The 12,204-nt window shown below is 40.1% G+C and overlaps 1 protein-coding gene across 1 annotated transcript in view; it reads left to right on the top strand.

The window, feature by feature from the left end:
• The window catches only part of ESR2 (estrogen receptor 2), a 30,441-nt gene extending 20,903 nt beyond the window's left edge, over positions 1–9,538 (top strand). The window contains exons 5-8 of the mRNA XM_075031050.1: positions 2,866–3,004; positions 5,310–5,443; positions 7,095–7,269; positions 9,349–9,538. Of these exons, the coding sequence (XP_074887151.1) occupies positions 2,866–3,004; positions 5,310–5,443; positions 7,095–7,269; positions 9,349–9,538 (638 nt within the window). The remainder of the gene's footprint in view (positions 1–2,865; positions 3,005–5,309; positions 5,444–7,094; positions 7,270–9,348) is intronic.
• The last annotated feature ends 2,666 nt before the right edge of the window (positions 9,539–12,204 follow it).

Below are 12,204 nucleotides of genomic sequence, written 5' to 3'. Positions count from 1 at the left end.
AGAACAATGCCAAAAATAGATGTGGTGTTTAATACATACCTAATTATAAGTAATATTGATGTATTACATGGCAGTTAGAGCATTTACTTCAATGTGGATTTTTTTTTTTCCATTAAAATAACTGTGATGACTAAAGCTCAGGACACAGAATTTCAGTTTTCAAAAATTCTTGCCTGAAGTTAATCATCTAGATCCATGCCTGGTTCCTGGAGGTAAGGTCTTAGAAAAAAAATAGAGTTCTTGACTAATGGCCCAGTGAGCAGTAATTTTACTTTCTGTAAAGCTGAATATTTGCTTTTGTGTACCTGGGATAGAAGCCCATTTTCACCTCTAAATTATTACTGTATATTATTTTGATACTCACCAAAAGTGAAAGAAAATATTTTTATTTTTCCTTATAGAAGCTTATGTTAACAGTAACTTTTTACCTACATAGGAAAGATAAAAGTTTTTTTTTTTTTTTCCTATTTAATATTTAATGACATTCTTTTACTATGAGTTTTACTCTGTGACTGTATTTTTGTCTGTACTTTCAGCTTAATGGATTGTATTTTTGTTGTTGCTCAGTAAAATAGGAGCTGACACATGGATTTTTTTCCTTCTGAATTCCAAGTATTTTAATTCTAAGCTGTCAGATGGCAGAACATAACTTCTGTAATTTCCTTTTACTTTGCTGACCTAGTCTAAGAGAGTTCAACGTGGTTCATAGCTCAACCTGTACTGCTAACCAATAGGATGTTGTCATATTGAAATTTGGATTCATTATGCAACCTACTGCGTTGCTGGCCAAAGCAGTGTGTCTTTTGCTAGTTACTACACATCCAGCACAAATTTATTCTAGTCTTAGTAATTTATAATTAAATGATTAGGTATAGAGCACATGATTTAAAGGACATGTAGTACAGCTGTAGAAAAATAAGTAGTTTAATGTACTCTGCAGCAAATAAAATAGGACTTCTGACACTGCAATGGAAGCTGTGGTGGTGATGTGCTGTCCTCAGTTTCTAAAGCGTAAGATTGTTAGGAAAAGGAAAGGTATAGTTCTTCTAATAGCTGTGCTCAATGGTCATAAATCATACTGCTGGTGCTGATAATGTGATTTTAGCAAATGACATCCGGGATTAATCTGAATCTTTACTTATCTGTAGATTGAACGCTGGGACTTGGTCTGACATCTCGCTCAAGTGAGATGATAGTTTTTAATCCCAGTAACTGGTTGTTTATGCTAGTAAAATGAGCACATGCTGGTGTAAATGTCTATTTAAATAAACTTCTGAAATGTCTTTGGGCTGTTGTTTCCCAGGAAACTGCCACCATCAGTTTGTACTATTCACATTTCCATGATTATTTTCCTAAAGGCACTTTTAAAATTATGAGTGTGTGTCTGGCAGATAATCTGTTGTTGGCCGTGAATTCTGTAGTAAATTCTGTGACAGCAAAATCCAGGAGGGAAGGTACTGCTCATAGGCTCCTGTTTACCCTTCTTATAAAATAAGGAGCAAAGCTATCGATTTTGAAAGGCAGCACTTTTAGCGATGATAAGAGAGAGTGTGCATTACCCAGTTTATGTCAACTCAGGGCTGTCACCAACTGTCTTCCAGCCTATTAGTTTAATAAGGTTAAAATACCTGGAGCATTTGTATAAATTACTGACAGGTTCTTTGACAGTGCAAACATACTGTGTGTATTTTAAGACCTCAGACAACTAGCAAGAACTACAGGAAACCTGTCTCCTATGGCCAGGCTATAACGTTTTTTTACTATGCAGAGGTGTACATGCCAGCTTGTCTGAAAATAAAGCACCATTGCTAAAAGACCTATCTAAAGCAGCTCTGCTTTGAAAACTGTGGCCTGATCTTGGTTTTGACCACTGAACTGGTCTTCATCATATCTGTGTTTTACTCCTTGACTGAGCAGTCTGCATTCCCACTTGCGTTTTGATAGTTTACACTTCTGGTCTTTTGGTTTGGGGTGTGTAAATTTTACTTCTCTTTATTTGGCTTCTATGTGTCTTTTTTCCCCAGTCTTTTTTGCAGGGGAAGGGAAAGAGAGGGCAATGACTCTCTCTCCCTTCTGGCTGTGCTGCAATGCTATCTGATGCCTTGCTGTAAGTTCTGGAGAGAAATCAATGCTGGAACAGCTTTATGCACAATCAAATTAATTCTGTTCTTACTTCTGGGATGCTGTGTGTGGAGGCAATGGGGACACTACTACCTTCACCAACTACCCTTGTCTTTTTTTTTTTTTTCTGGTTTATTGCAATTTTGGGGAAGGAGGCAGCAGGAAAGGCATGGGATGGGGTCAACACACATCATTTACAAAGGTGATGGTAACACAGAGGCACCAAGATGTGGGTTCTTTTGTTACCCAGCAAACCCAGAAACATGCCTGTTAAAAAAATCCCTGCAAGCAACAGCCATATGCATTCTGGGGAAAGAACAGACTATTTTCTTAGGAGTCCTCTGCAGTGCAATGCAATAATCTCTGACAAATATGAGTTTCCCAAGTGGTTCCCTGGTGGCTCTCAGAAGGCTGTAGGACTGTCATCTAAAGAAGTGGCCAAGCATAAGGCAGGTCCTCTGCAGTCACTTGAGTTTCACCAGCTGTGTGGGAGTAATTGCCCTTGAACATCACTCTGCTTTATTTCAAATGTTTTGTGGAAGATCTGACAATGATGATAACAAATACTTATGTTCCTATTTGAGATGGCAGCGTCATCCTTCCAGTGTTAGTGCTCCCTTTTCTGGCTTTCTTCACAACCCATAATTCTTTCTGTTTCTTTTTGTTTCTCACATACTCAGTCATCTTTACCAAAACAGAGAAATAAACACATTGATATATTTTATGCTACTTTCATCATTTTAGGCTTCATTGATCTCAGCCTTTATGACCAAGTAAGACTCTTGGAGAGCTGCTGGATGGAAGTTTTAATGGTTGGTTTGATGTGGAGATCAATCGACCATCCTGGGAAACTAATTTTTGCACCAGACCTTGTACTAGACAGGTAAGAGAAATAAACTTCTTGAGAACACTTCATATTAGCATGTTTGGAGGTGGGGTGAATGGTAAGAGGAAGAGGATTAAGTATGAGAGATTCTCTTAATAGTTTATCTAACAATGTCCTTTACTTGTATTTGTAACAATAATGCCTTGAGGTTCCACATCCTTATAGGGGCTTAAGGAATGCTAAGCATAAACGGTATTGTTGAACTTGCCAGTTCCTTAATTCCTGTAGCACATGACAATATGAAGTTTCTCTTTCACATCTTTTGTTGGTTTTGTTCCTTTTGGTCTAGGTCCTAGATGCTGAAACTGTAGACACATCAATACAATGCACTACATTATGTTGTTAATCGATTTCTTCCAGCTGATAGATTTTCTCCCCCCATCCCTCAAAAAAAAGCAGGCATAGTGTCAGGCCATATTTTATCTACCTGTTTGTCTTCCTGCCCCTAGTACAGACTTCATAAATAGCTATAATAATGAACATTGCAGCAATAGTCAAAAGGGATTAAAAAAACCCCTAGCTTGCTTTTTAATACTGAAAGTATTTTTTTCAAGGTAAAACAGGATATTTGCAAGATTAAAAATTATTTCTCCATATCATGTACCAGCAGGGAAAAATATGGAATAGTAAAGGTGTTTTTCGACAGGACATTAGAAGGATTTGACCTGGGCTTCCCACTGGTAAAAAGTCAGGGAAACAATCTACTTTCTTGGCTAGGTTTAAAATGTCTCTTAACCTTTTCAACCTGGGGAAATTCAGCTCTGTACCAGTTCTGTGGCTTGAGCTCAGTAATAATCATCATCATAGATACAGAAATCAAAATGGGTTAGTAAGAGAAACAAATTTAATTTATGGAAGATAGGAAATAAATTATTATTTGCTCATATAAATTCAAAGCAAGGACATGCTGTGTTGTTCAATGCAATTATAAGAAATTGCTGAAAGTGTATGATACATTTAGTTCCTAGAGAGCTAATATGTGCTGAATAGAGTGAGCTTATTTGATGCATTCCTTCATCTCCACAAGACACAGCAGAGTAGGAGCTAGCAAGTATCTGGGCATGCTGTAATTTTATTTTTTTTAAGAGAAGAGTATATGAAACTGGTCTGTAACTTGATTGTTTTTATCTTAGCTGAACTTCAGATGCATCCCCTACATAATCTTTGTAGACAAGTACTCCTCTGATGCTTGTGTCTTTGTTTTGAAACTGGCAGCTGCCTGTCGTTCTCCAAAGCTTAAAATTCTCCTTTGCTATGAGGAACATGGGAAACTGGGCAATATTCAGGCAGCTGCCTTTCTGCAGGCAGTACTTGCTGCACCTGGTTAGTGTTATCTGCCTGTGACTGCCTCGCAGCCTGAAGGCTCAGCTCTTTCCTCTTAGGGATCCAGCAGAGGGCTAAAGTTCTTTGATTCTCCTGCACTGCTGTGCTTAAGTCTGTCTCATCTTAAAAACATTACGGAGGAATAAAAGCTCATATTACAGACAGTATAAAAAGCATCTCTTTGAATACTGTGTCATAGAGCTTAATGACTCTTTTAAGTCCAGTACATGTGAAAAAAACCTAACCAAAAACCAGCAACTGTAACTTCAGTGGTTTGAAATTTGCTGCTGCTTAATTTTAAACCCATTGGAATGGCTTAGGGTTGTTTGGGGGTTTTTAGATGAGGCGATGGGACCATTTCTAATATCCAAAATGGAGAAAGTTGTATTCAGTAAACACTTGCAAACATAAAAATAACCAAATCACAAAACCACCAAAAAATCTATTTACATTTAAACACCTTCACAGAAAAAGGTGCTGAGGAATGGGGAGAGAGGTTGTTTTATCTTTAAAAATGTCTTATTGTTCCAAGAAACTTATTTTAGGGGGTCTTTCTTATTCACCAAGTCCTGAGGCCTCTGTCAGGTACAAATAGTGATGTCACTGGTTGTGGTATTAACTCCTTGTGAAACAAATCTGGAAGATGATTCAAGGTGGTACTGTGCCCTGCACTACGTTTTCAAACTGATTATCCAGAATTATACTGGCTGCGACATTAAAGCCTCTTACAGAAATTTGGTCATACTTACCTGCAGTCAATCCTGCATGCGCTTTAAAGAGAAAATCAGTTTCTTAGAGGTGCTGACCTTTTATACCAATGTAATTTTCAATTTAGATTTCATGATAGTACCTTTAGAATTCTCCCAAGGATGAGATGGATAGGCCTTTTGCAGCCTCCTTTGTGCTTTGACTTTTATCTAGGTGAGTCAGAGTTCCTTAATTCTACTTTTTCAGTAACATTTTAAATGTGTTTCCATAGGGACGAGGGGAAATGTGTAGAGGGAATTTTGGAGATCTTTGATATGCTCCTGGCCATGACCTCAAGGTTCCGAGAGCTGAAACTGCAGCACAAGGAGTATCTGTGTGTCAAGGCAATGATCCTCCTCAATTCGAGTGAGTATGTGGTTGACTCTGACACTCATCAAATTGTACTTTTTATTTTGAGGGTGGCTGGGAAATCAGCCTCTAAAAATGGCATAAATGTCAAATGAGATAAAGCCATTGAAAGAGAACACTAAGAAAGGACTTCTGTCAGATTGTAAGGATTTTTGCTCAAGAAACTTCTTGAGCTGTATCATTTGCTGGATTTAGGATCTAGCTCCTGTTGTAAGAACTGCATGAAAGACCCAAAGTCTGAAAGCTTCTCACAAAGTGGGGCTCATGTCCTTTTCAATGAGAACTTTTGCTCATATCTCCATGGATCCTGGTCATGTGTAAAGTTGGAGTGCAGTTCTACAGACCTGTACTTAGTTCTTAATTCTAGTAAAACTAGTTACTAAACCAAGTGATGATTAATTGGGCTTAAATGTTCCAATTTAATGGTAATTAATTGGTAGAAATGATTGAAAGTGCTCAACAGTTCTGCAAGATTAATTTCAGGATAGGAGCTTTGCTTTGCAGCCTTTTACAAAAGGCGAATAGGAGTGTGTGTTTGCTAGTTTAGGGTAGTCTGCAGTAAAATAATTTTATTCCCCAGAACATTTTGTAATTAACTTTGTTAAAAAAATCCAACAACAAAATAACAGCTAACTACTTACATCTACTGTTTTCAGCAAGGAGCTGCTGCATAATTCTCAGCCCAGTTCTGAAGGGGCATAGTCCAGCTGTTATCCCACTTGTTTATAGATGGATACCATTCTTTCAACAGACAATGAAAGCTGTTCTTTTTTCTTAAAAAAACCCAGAACAACCAACCAACCAAAAAAACCAACAAAAACCCCATGTTCATCAGCCATATTTTCTTCAGAGCCTCACATCTCAAAAAACCTCTCCTTTCACCTCTCCCTCCCCTCCTTTCTTGTCAAAGTTACTCTTTTACTCCTGATTTTCAAGGTGTTCTGGAGCTTTGTCCTTCCATAAGTATCTTTGTGAGGATTTTTTTTTTTTTTTTTGGCCCAGGTCTCTTCTGCTCTATAAATAATGTTATTCTGTGTTTCCAGACCTTCCTAGTGGTGATTTCTTCTCTTCCCTCTTCATATCCCCAGTCCCCTCTTTTTGCTTTTGCTGACTTTTAAGGTTTCTCACTGTAGGCAAGTGCTGTACTATGGCACCCTTAGTGAGCTGTTAATGACACTGTGGCAGGCTGGGTCTATGAGCAGCATCTCTCACCATGTTCTCCTCCCTCCCTAGGATATACTCAGAGAAAAAAGATTTTTTCAGCAAGAAGGGATTAGAGCAAGCATAATGCTATAATTTATAATAGTTACAAAACTAAGGTACAGAGTCATTCAAAGGAAAAAAATCCCTGGAGAATGGAGAGCATGTCCATTCTCTGGACTGAAGGGTCTATGTTCAAATGTTGCCTTGGGAGGATTTGGGAGAGTTACTCAGTTTGCAAATAATGTGGCCATCAAATTTTGGCAAAGGAATGTAAGTCAGAGTTTGGTGTGGCACACGGAGCATCGTTTGTACAGTCTTAAGGTGGGGTGTCAGGTAATGTATCGTCCTTAATCCTGTTGAAATATTACATCAGAAAAAAATCTACAGTCGTAGCTTTTTTCCTTCCTTGTGAGCAGGAAGTAATTCCTTCTCTTGTCTTGGTTAGGCATGTTTCCCTTGTCAGCAGAAGAACCTGAAAGCAACAGGAAGCTGCATCACCTGCTTAATGTAGTCACCAATGCTTTGGTGTGGGTTATTGCAAAGAGCGGAATCCCCTCACAGCAGCAGACAACTCGTCTGGCCAATTTGTTGATGCTCCTCTCTCACGTCAGACACGCAAGGTAAATTTTACAGAATGTGCATAACGCGTAAGGTGTTAGTCTTTATTAGAGCAACAAAGCAAGGCTTGAACTCCAGAGCACTCCTGAGGGAGTCCTGGTACTGCTCTTCATCTCTGTTCATTGTAAGGATTTCCTTCCCAGCACAACTAATTAGGCAATATACTCAAGTGCTTGCTGGCACTTAAAAACATTGTGTTGATATTAAAATGCTGTCTTAATTGTATTGCATTAAATTGTTCATTATGCATCTGCCTGAAATGTTTAACAATAATAACACAAATTCAGCCATTCAAAAAAAAATGCTGCCCACCCATCAAAACTCTTCTGTCCAAAATAAAAGTCTCTTTCAAAACTGATCTGCAGTGCGGGATTTGCTGGAGCAAAGTGTACTTTGGGTGCCATGTTTGTCCCAGGCCAAATTTGTTGTCTTTTATTCGGAACCACAGCATTTTTGCCAAGCAACTCATGCTACAGCAGTGCCACACTCCTGCTTTCCCCATGGGAAGCAGCTCCTCTGCTCCCTGCTGGTTCCCGAACCTTCTTGAGCTGCTCATCTTTGCTTGCAGTACAGCAGACTCAAACGCAGAGCCCTACAAACAGATGCTTTAATTTTCAGGCTGTTTGTCATTTTGAATTATTACCCAGAGACCACCTATTCATAAAGCTGCCTTATGTCTTGGCTGTGGAGTGTGTGCCCAGGGAAGACAGTCCTGGGACTGGGCTGGAATATACAAAGGAGAGACGGGAGTATCTGACTTTGTGTAGGGACACTGGAAGAGGGACAGCCACCTTTACAACCAGCTTCCTGCGAGAGCGGGTGGCAGCAGCAGGGACCTGACTGTGCCGAAAAGCAGCTTTTAACAGCCAGTTTGTGAACTGGGGGTGAGTTTGAAAGCCAGCCCTACAGAAGCTACAGGACCAGCCAGAGCTGAACCTGACTCCTGGCTCTGATGCATCGCTGTCATCCGGGTTGCCCACTGTGGTGTGACTCCTTATTACAGGAGCTCTTGTTCTGGCATGGCATGAATAAAAATTGTGAATCTTTGCAAAATTTTTATATTTTCTTATTAAAACAGGAGTTTTTATGCTGTGCCTGCCTCAGGCAAAGTCTAGAGGCTACTTGTTGTGACCTTTCCCCCTTACGTTGCTTAGCACTGGTCAGTCAATTATATACTTTGTTCTGGAAATACTTGATGCTCTCAGCCTTGATTACCAAATGATGCAGGACTCTCAGGAACTGGGTGTAGGAGGCGGGGGCTGTAGTTTCTTCTGTGCCATTAACCTATTTATAACTCTTGAATTGTAGCAGAACCTCAGTGTCCTGGAAGAATTGCCCCCCCTCCCAATCCAATCCACCAGGCCAGCTATGTGCTGGCTGGCTGCTGCTATTTCCACTGTGACAAATTTGGTGTTGAGCAAGTGCACTTAGATTTCAACCTCAAAACCTTAAATGCATCTGAAGTATATGTATGTGCAACTGCAATGGCAACAGTTATCTCCCATTAATCCAAATCATGATACAGCCACAAAGCATTCAAGCTAACAAGGTGTCATTGTATCTTACTGCACAACAAAAACATTACTTTTAAAGCCTGTAGCCTTCTGCAAGATTTGACACTGGACATGCAGAGAGGAAACAGACTGCTTGAAGTTAGCCAGGTTAGTTTGGTCCTCCTACCAAGAAGGGCCTTCAACCAGGCAGGAGAGGCAGGTAGTCACTAGAGCTACACATTGTAAATTCTCCTTTTGTATAAAGCTGCAGTTTGTGGGCCTCCCATGTTTACATCCTCAGAGAGGTTTTCTCTTTGATTTCAATAGGGTTGGTACATCTGCATTATTTTCTGAAGTCAGTTTGTGTGGGGTAAAACAAACCTTGGCTCTCTAAATAGTAAAACACTCAGCTTTAAAGTATTGGGATGTTGTTACTGTTGATAGTGGTAAGTGATCTCAGGGACTACAGCAGCTAAATCCTCTTAACGCCTAGTAAAAAACTAGGACTTTCTTGAAGCCATGAGCGTGTTTTCCTTCTCTGCATTGTTAGACCCAAATAGCTGACTTATTTTCTGTTTTCCTTCACAGTAACAAGGGAATGGAGCATCTCCTCAGCATGAAGTGTAAAAATGTGGTCCCAGTGTATGACTTGCTGCTGGAGATGTTGAATGCGCACACTCTCCGAGGGCAAAGGAAGCCCCCAGTCACACATCCTGAATTTGGCCCGTTAGAACAAATAGAGACTGGGGACAGTCTGCAAAACGGGGCAGCCCAGTAATTCTGTTGAAACCTGGAAATGTGAAGTTTGTTCAAAGCTATGGGAGAAAACTCCTGTGATGGGACTGCTGAAGTGTGACCTAGTGCGAGTCCTCATCTCTTCTAGATTTGCACATTGGTATCTCGGGAAAGGCCTGTGGGACACACACCTCTGTCTGTGTTTCTGACATTATAATAGCTGCACTTTTATAGTGTCTTTTCTGAGACTCTTCAAAAGCACCTTATGAAATTAAGCCTCAGAACAGTACTGCGAGACAGGGAATTCCTGCCTCTCCTTTTCAGAGGCAGGTGAACTGAGACAGAGAGACAAAGGGACTGGTTTAAGATGACAGAAGAAGTCTGCGTCAGGGCTAGGAGTGAGCACCTAGGTGTCCGTCTCCCAGACCAAGGCTTTTAAGTGCTGATTAGACAATCTCCTTTTTCAGTGTGAGATTGTATGAAATGTAGAGCTGCATTGTTTGGGACAGATCCGCTTACTGGTGTGTGCTAGTCCCTGGGGAATACCTGCTTTGCAGCTGATCTAAAGTGCAGTGTAAAGGAGTTTATTCTATTAAATATGCAATGGCTGCAAGGGCCTTCATTTGAAGGCCATTCAGAATAGCTTCTAGGGCCAGTTCAGAGCCTCTTCAGAAATGTTAAATCAAGCTTAAGTTTATACTTTGTGAGCCTGGTCTTAACACTCACCTTATTATCTGTGTGTAATTTTTCAGTGCTCTAAACAATGACCAAATTGCCTGGATATTTCTGTCAATGCTGACCTTTGAAGCGTGTTTTGTCTGTGAGATTAACATGTTGTTTTATATATTTATTAATGATGTTAAATCTATTCTAATATTTAGGTACAAGAGATTGCTCTCTGAATATTAACTGTTTGCATTTGTATATGATCTGCTAATCAGGGGTTGTGAAATCAGCTAGAAACAAACCATCTTCCCTTCCCTTTTGACTTGCTTGTGGAATTATGTCCTGCCTGCCCGAAAGCTCTTGCAGCCATCTTGCAGGGGGCGAGGCAGGGGACGGGAACCTAAGCTGGGACCTGCTTTTGCCTGCTGCCCTCAGGTTTGCTGCTTGCTTGTTTTCAAAGTGCATGGTACCTTGTGCTGTGGTTTTCCTAGCTTGTACCGGATCCCTCAAAGAGCAGGGGGATGTTGGTTCTGGCGCTTCCTTTGCTTTGCAAGTGTGATGACTTGTTTGAATTTCACTGATGATGCGGGTTAAACCCCCCTGTTGTGCTGATTTCTGCATGCGTTAAAGCTGCACTGAGAAAAAAAACAGAGGAAATAGCCTGGCCAATGACCTCAGTGAAGAGCAGGATGGCATCGTTCATTCTGGCAACTGCCAATATCGCATTTTGATGTGAGCTAGAATTGCAATCCTTTAAATGGATACGTTTAAATATAATACATGCATGTTCTGGGCATTTCAGGTATGGTGACATGAAATTGGGATCACACCAAAAGTCTATTTTGAGCCTATAAATCTTTTGGATTAGGAACTTCGATTAGTACGCCATTTGCATACTTTGAATATTAGTCAAACCTTTGATCTTGGTGGGTTTTTTAAAGCCAAGGACAATATTTTTTATAGGAGGGGCATAAAGAGTTTTCAGTGAGTTACACAAATCTATTGTCTTGTTTTGATCTTGTACTATACCAGATGCTGCTGATGGTCTAAATTTTTACTAGCTACCTTTTCATTGTTTTTAAGAAACTGTAATATAGCAGTGCCCTTCTAAATAAGTGTAATATTTACTACAAAAAAGGGAAAAAATGTGAGTACAGTCTGGCATTCATTGGTACTTTCATTTTGAGGGAAGTTCTGCTGTGAAACAGATGTGTTTCAGTGTTTCTCGGGCTTGATCACACTCTGGCTTCAGTGCCTGTTGTATTGGTCTTTCTCTGATTTTCCTTATCCTGTGTAATCTTTTTGTTTAATATAGTTTTTCAAAGAAATGTTTAAGTGATTTTTTATTTGTTTGTTTTGCTTTAGAAGTGCTGAATTTATGTGCAATCTTAAAACAAACCTTTTAAAAAGAAAATGGGAAAGAGTGGGTATAAATTGTAAAATTAACTTTGAAATGGAAATTTGCTCTGGATTAACTCTGTAAAAGGGTGATGCTGCAGATTTGTGCCATGTGTTGTGATTCATATACGCTGTTACTAGCACAGTGCAAATAGGAAAATGATGTGATTTTAACAGATACTTTTTGTCTTGTTGAACATAATTTTATTAAAAGTTACTACTAGTGTTTTAAAATGGGCAAAAGCCAATAGCTGTCGACTCTCTGGATTAATGTAGCTGTGTTCGTATTTGGATCAGGAGAAGGTGCACCTCTCTGAACCAGCACAGCTTATAAACAGGGAGCTGTGTGACAAAATGACTGAACAAGGGTGCCTTGGTCTCTTGAGAGAGGTGCTGGGTTTATCATGGGTCTGCGTCCCCCAGACTCTCTCAGACGCTGCATTCCTGGTGTGGAGCAGACCTGAGCAGAGCTGCCATGCTGCTTTTCAATTTAGATATTGGGGGGGCTTTTCCAGCTTCAGCATGAATGAATTGAGTGCTGAAGAACTGCGAGGGCTATGATGAGAGGAGGAGAGCGGGGCTCATTTCTTTTTTCCTTCACTGCTCTGCTCTACATCACCTTCTGCTGCTGAGCCGGGACCTAGC

This window comes from Buteo buteo, chromosome 6 (assembly GCF_964188355.1).
Source record: "Buteo buteo chromosome 6, bButBut1.hap1.1, whole genome shotgun sequence".
Taxonomy (NCBI): Eukaryota; Metazoa; Chordata; class Aves; order Accipitriformes; family Accipitridae; genus Buteo; species Buteo buteo.
The sequence above is the reverse complement of the archived record's forward strand: the minus strand, read 5'-3'. Positions and strand labels throughout refer to the sequence as shown.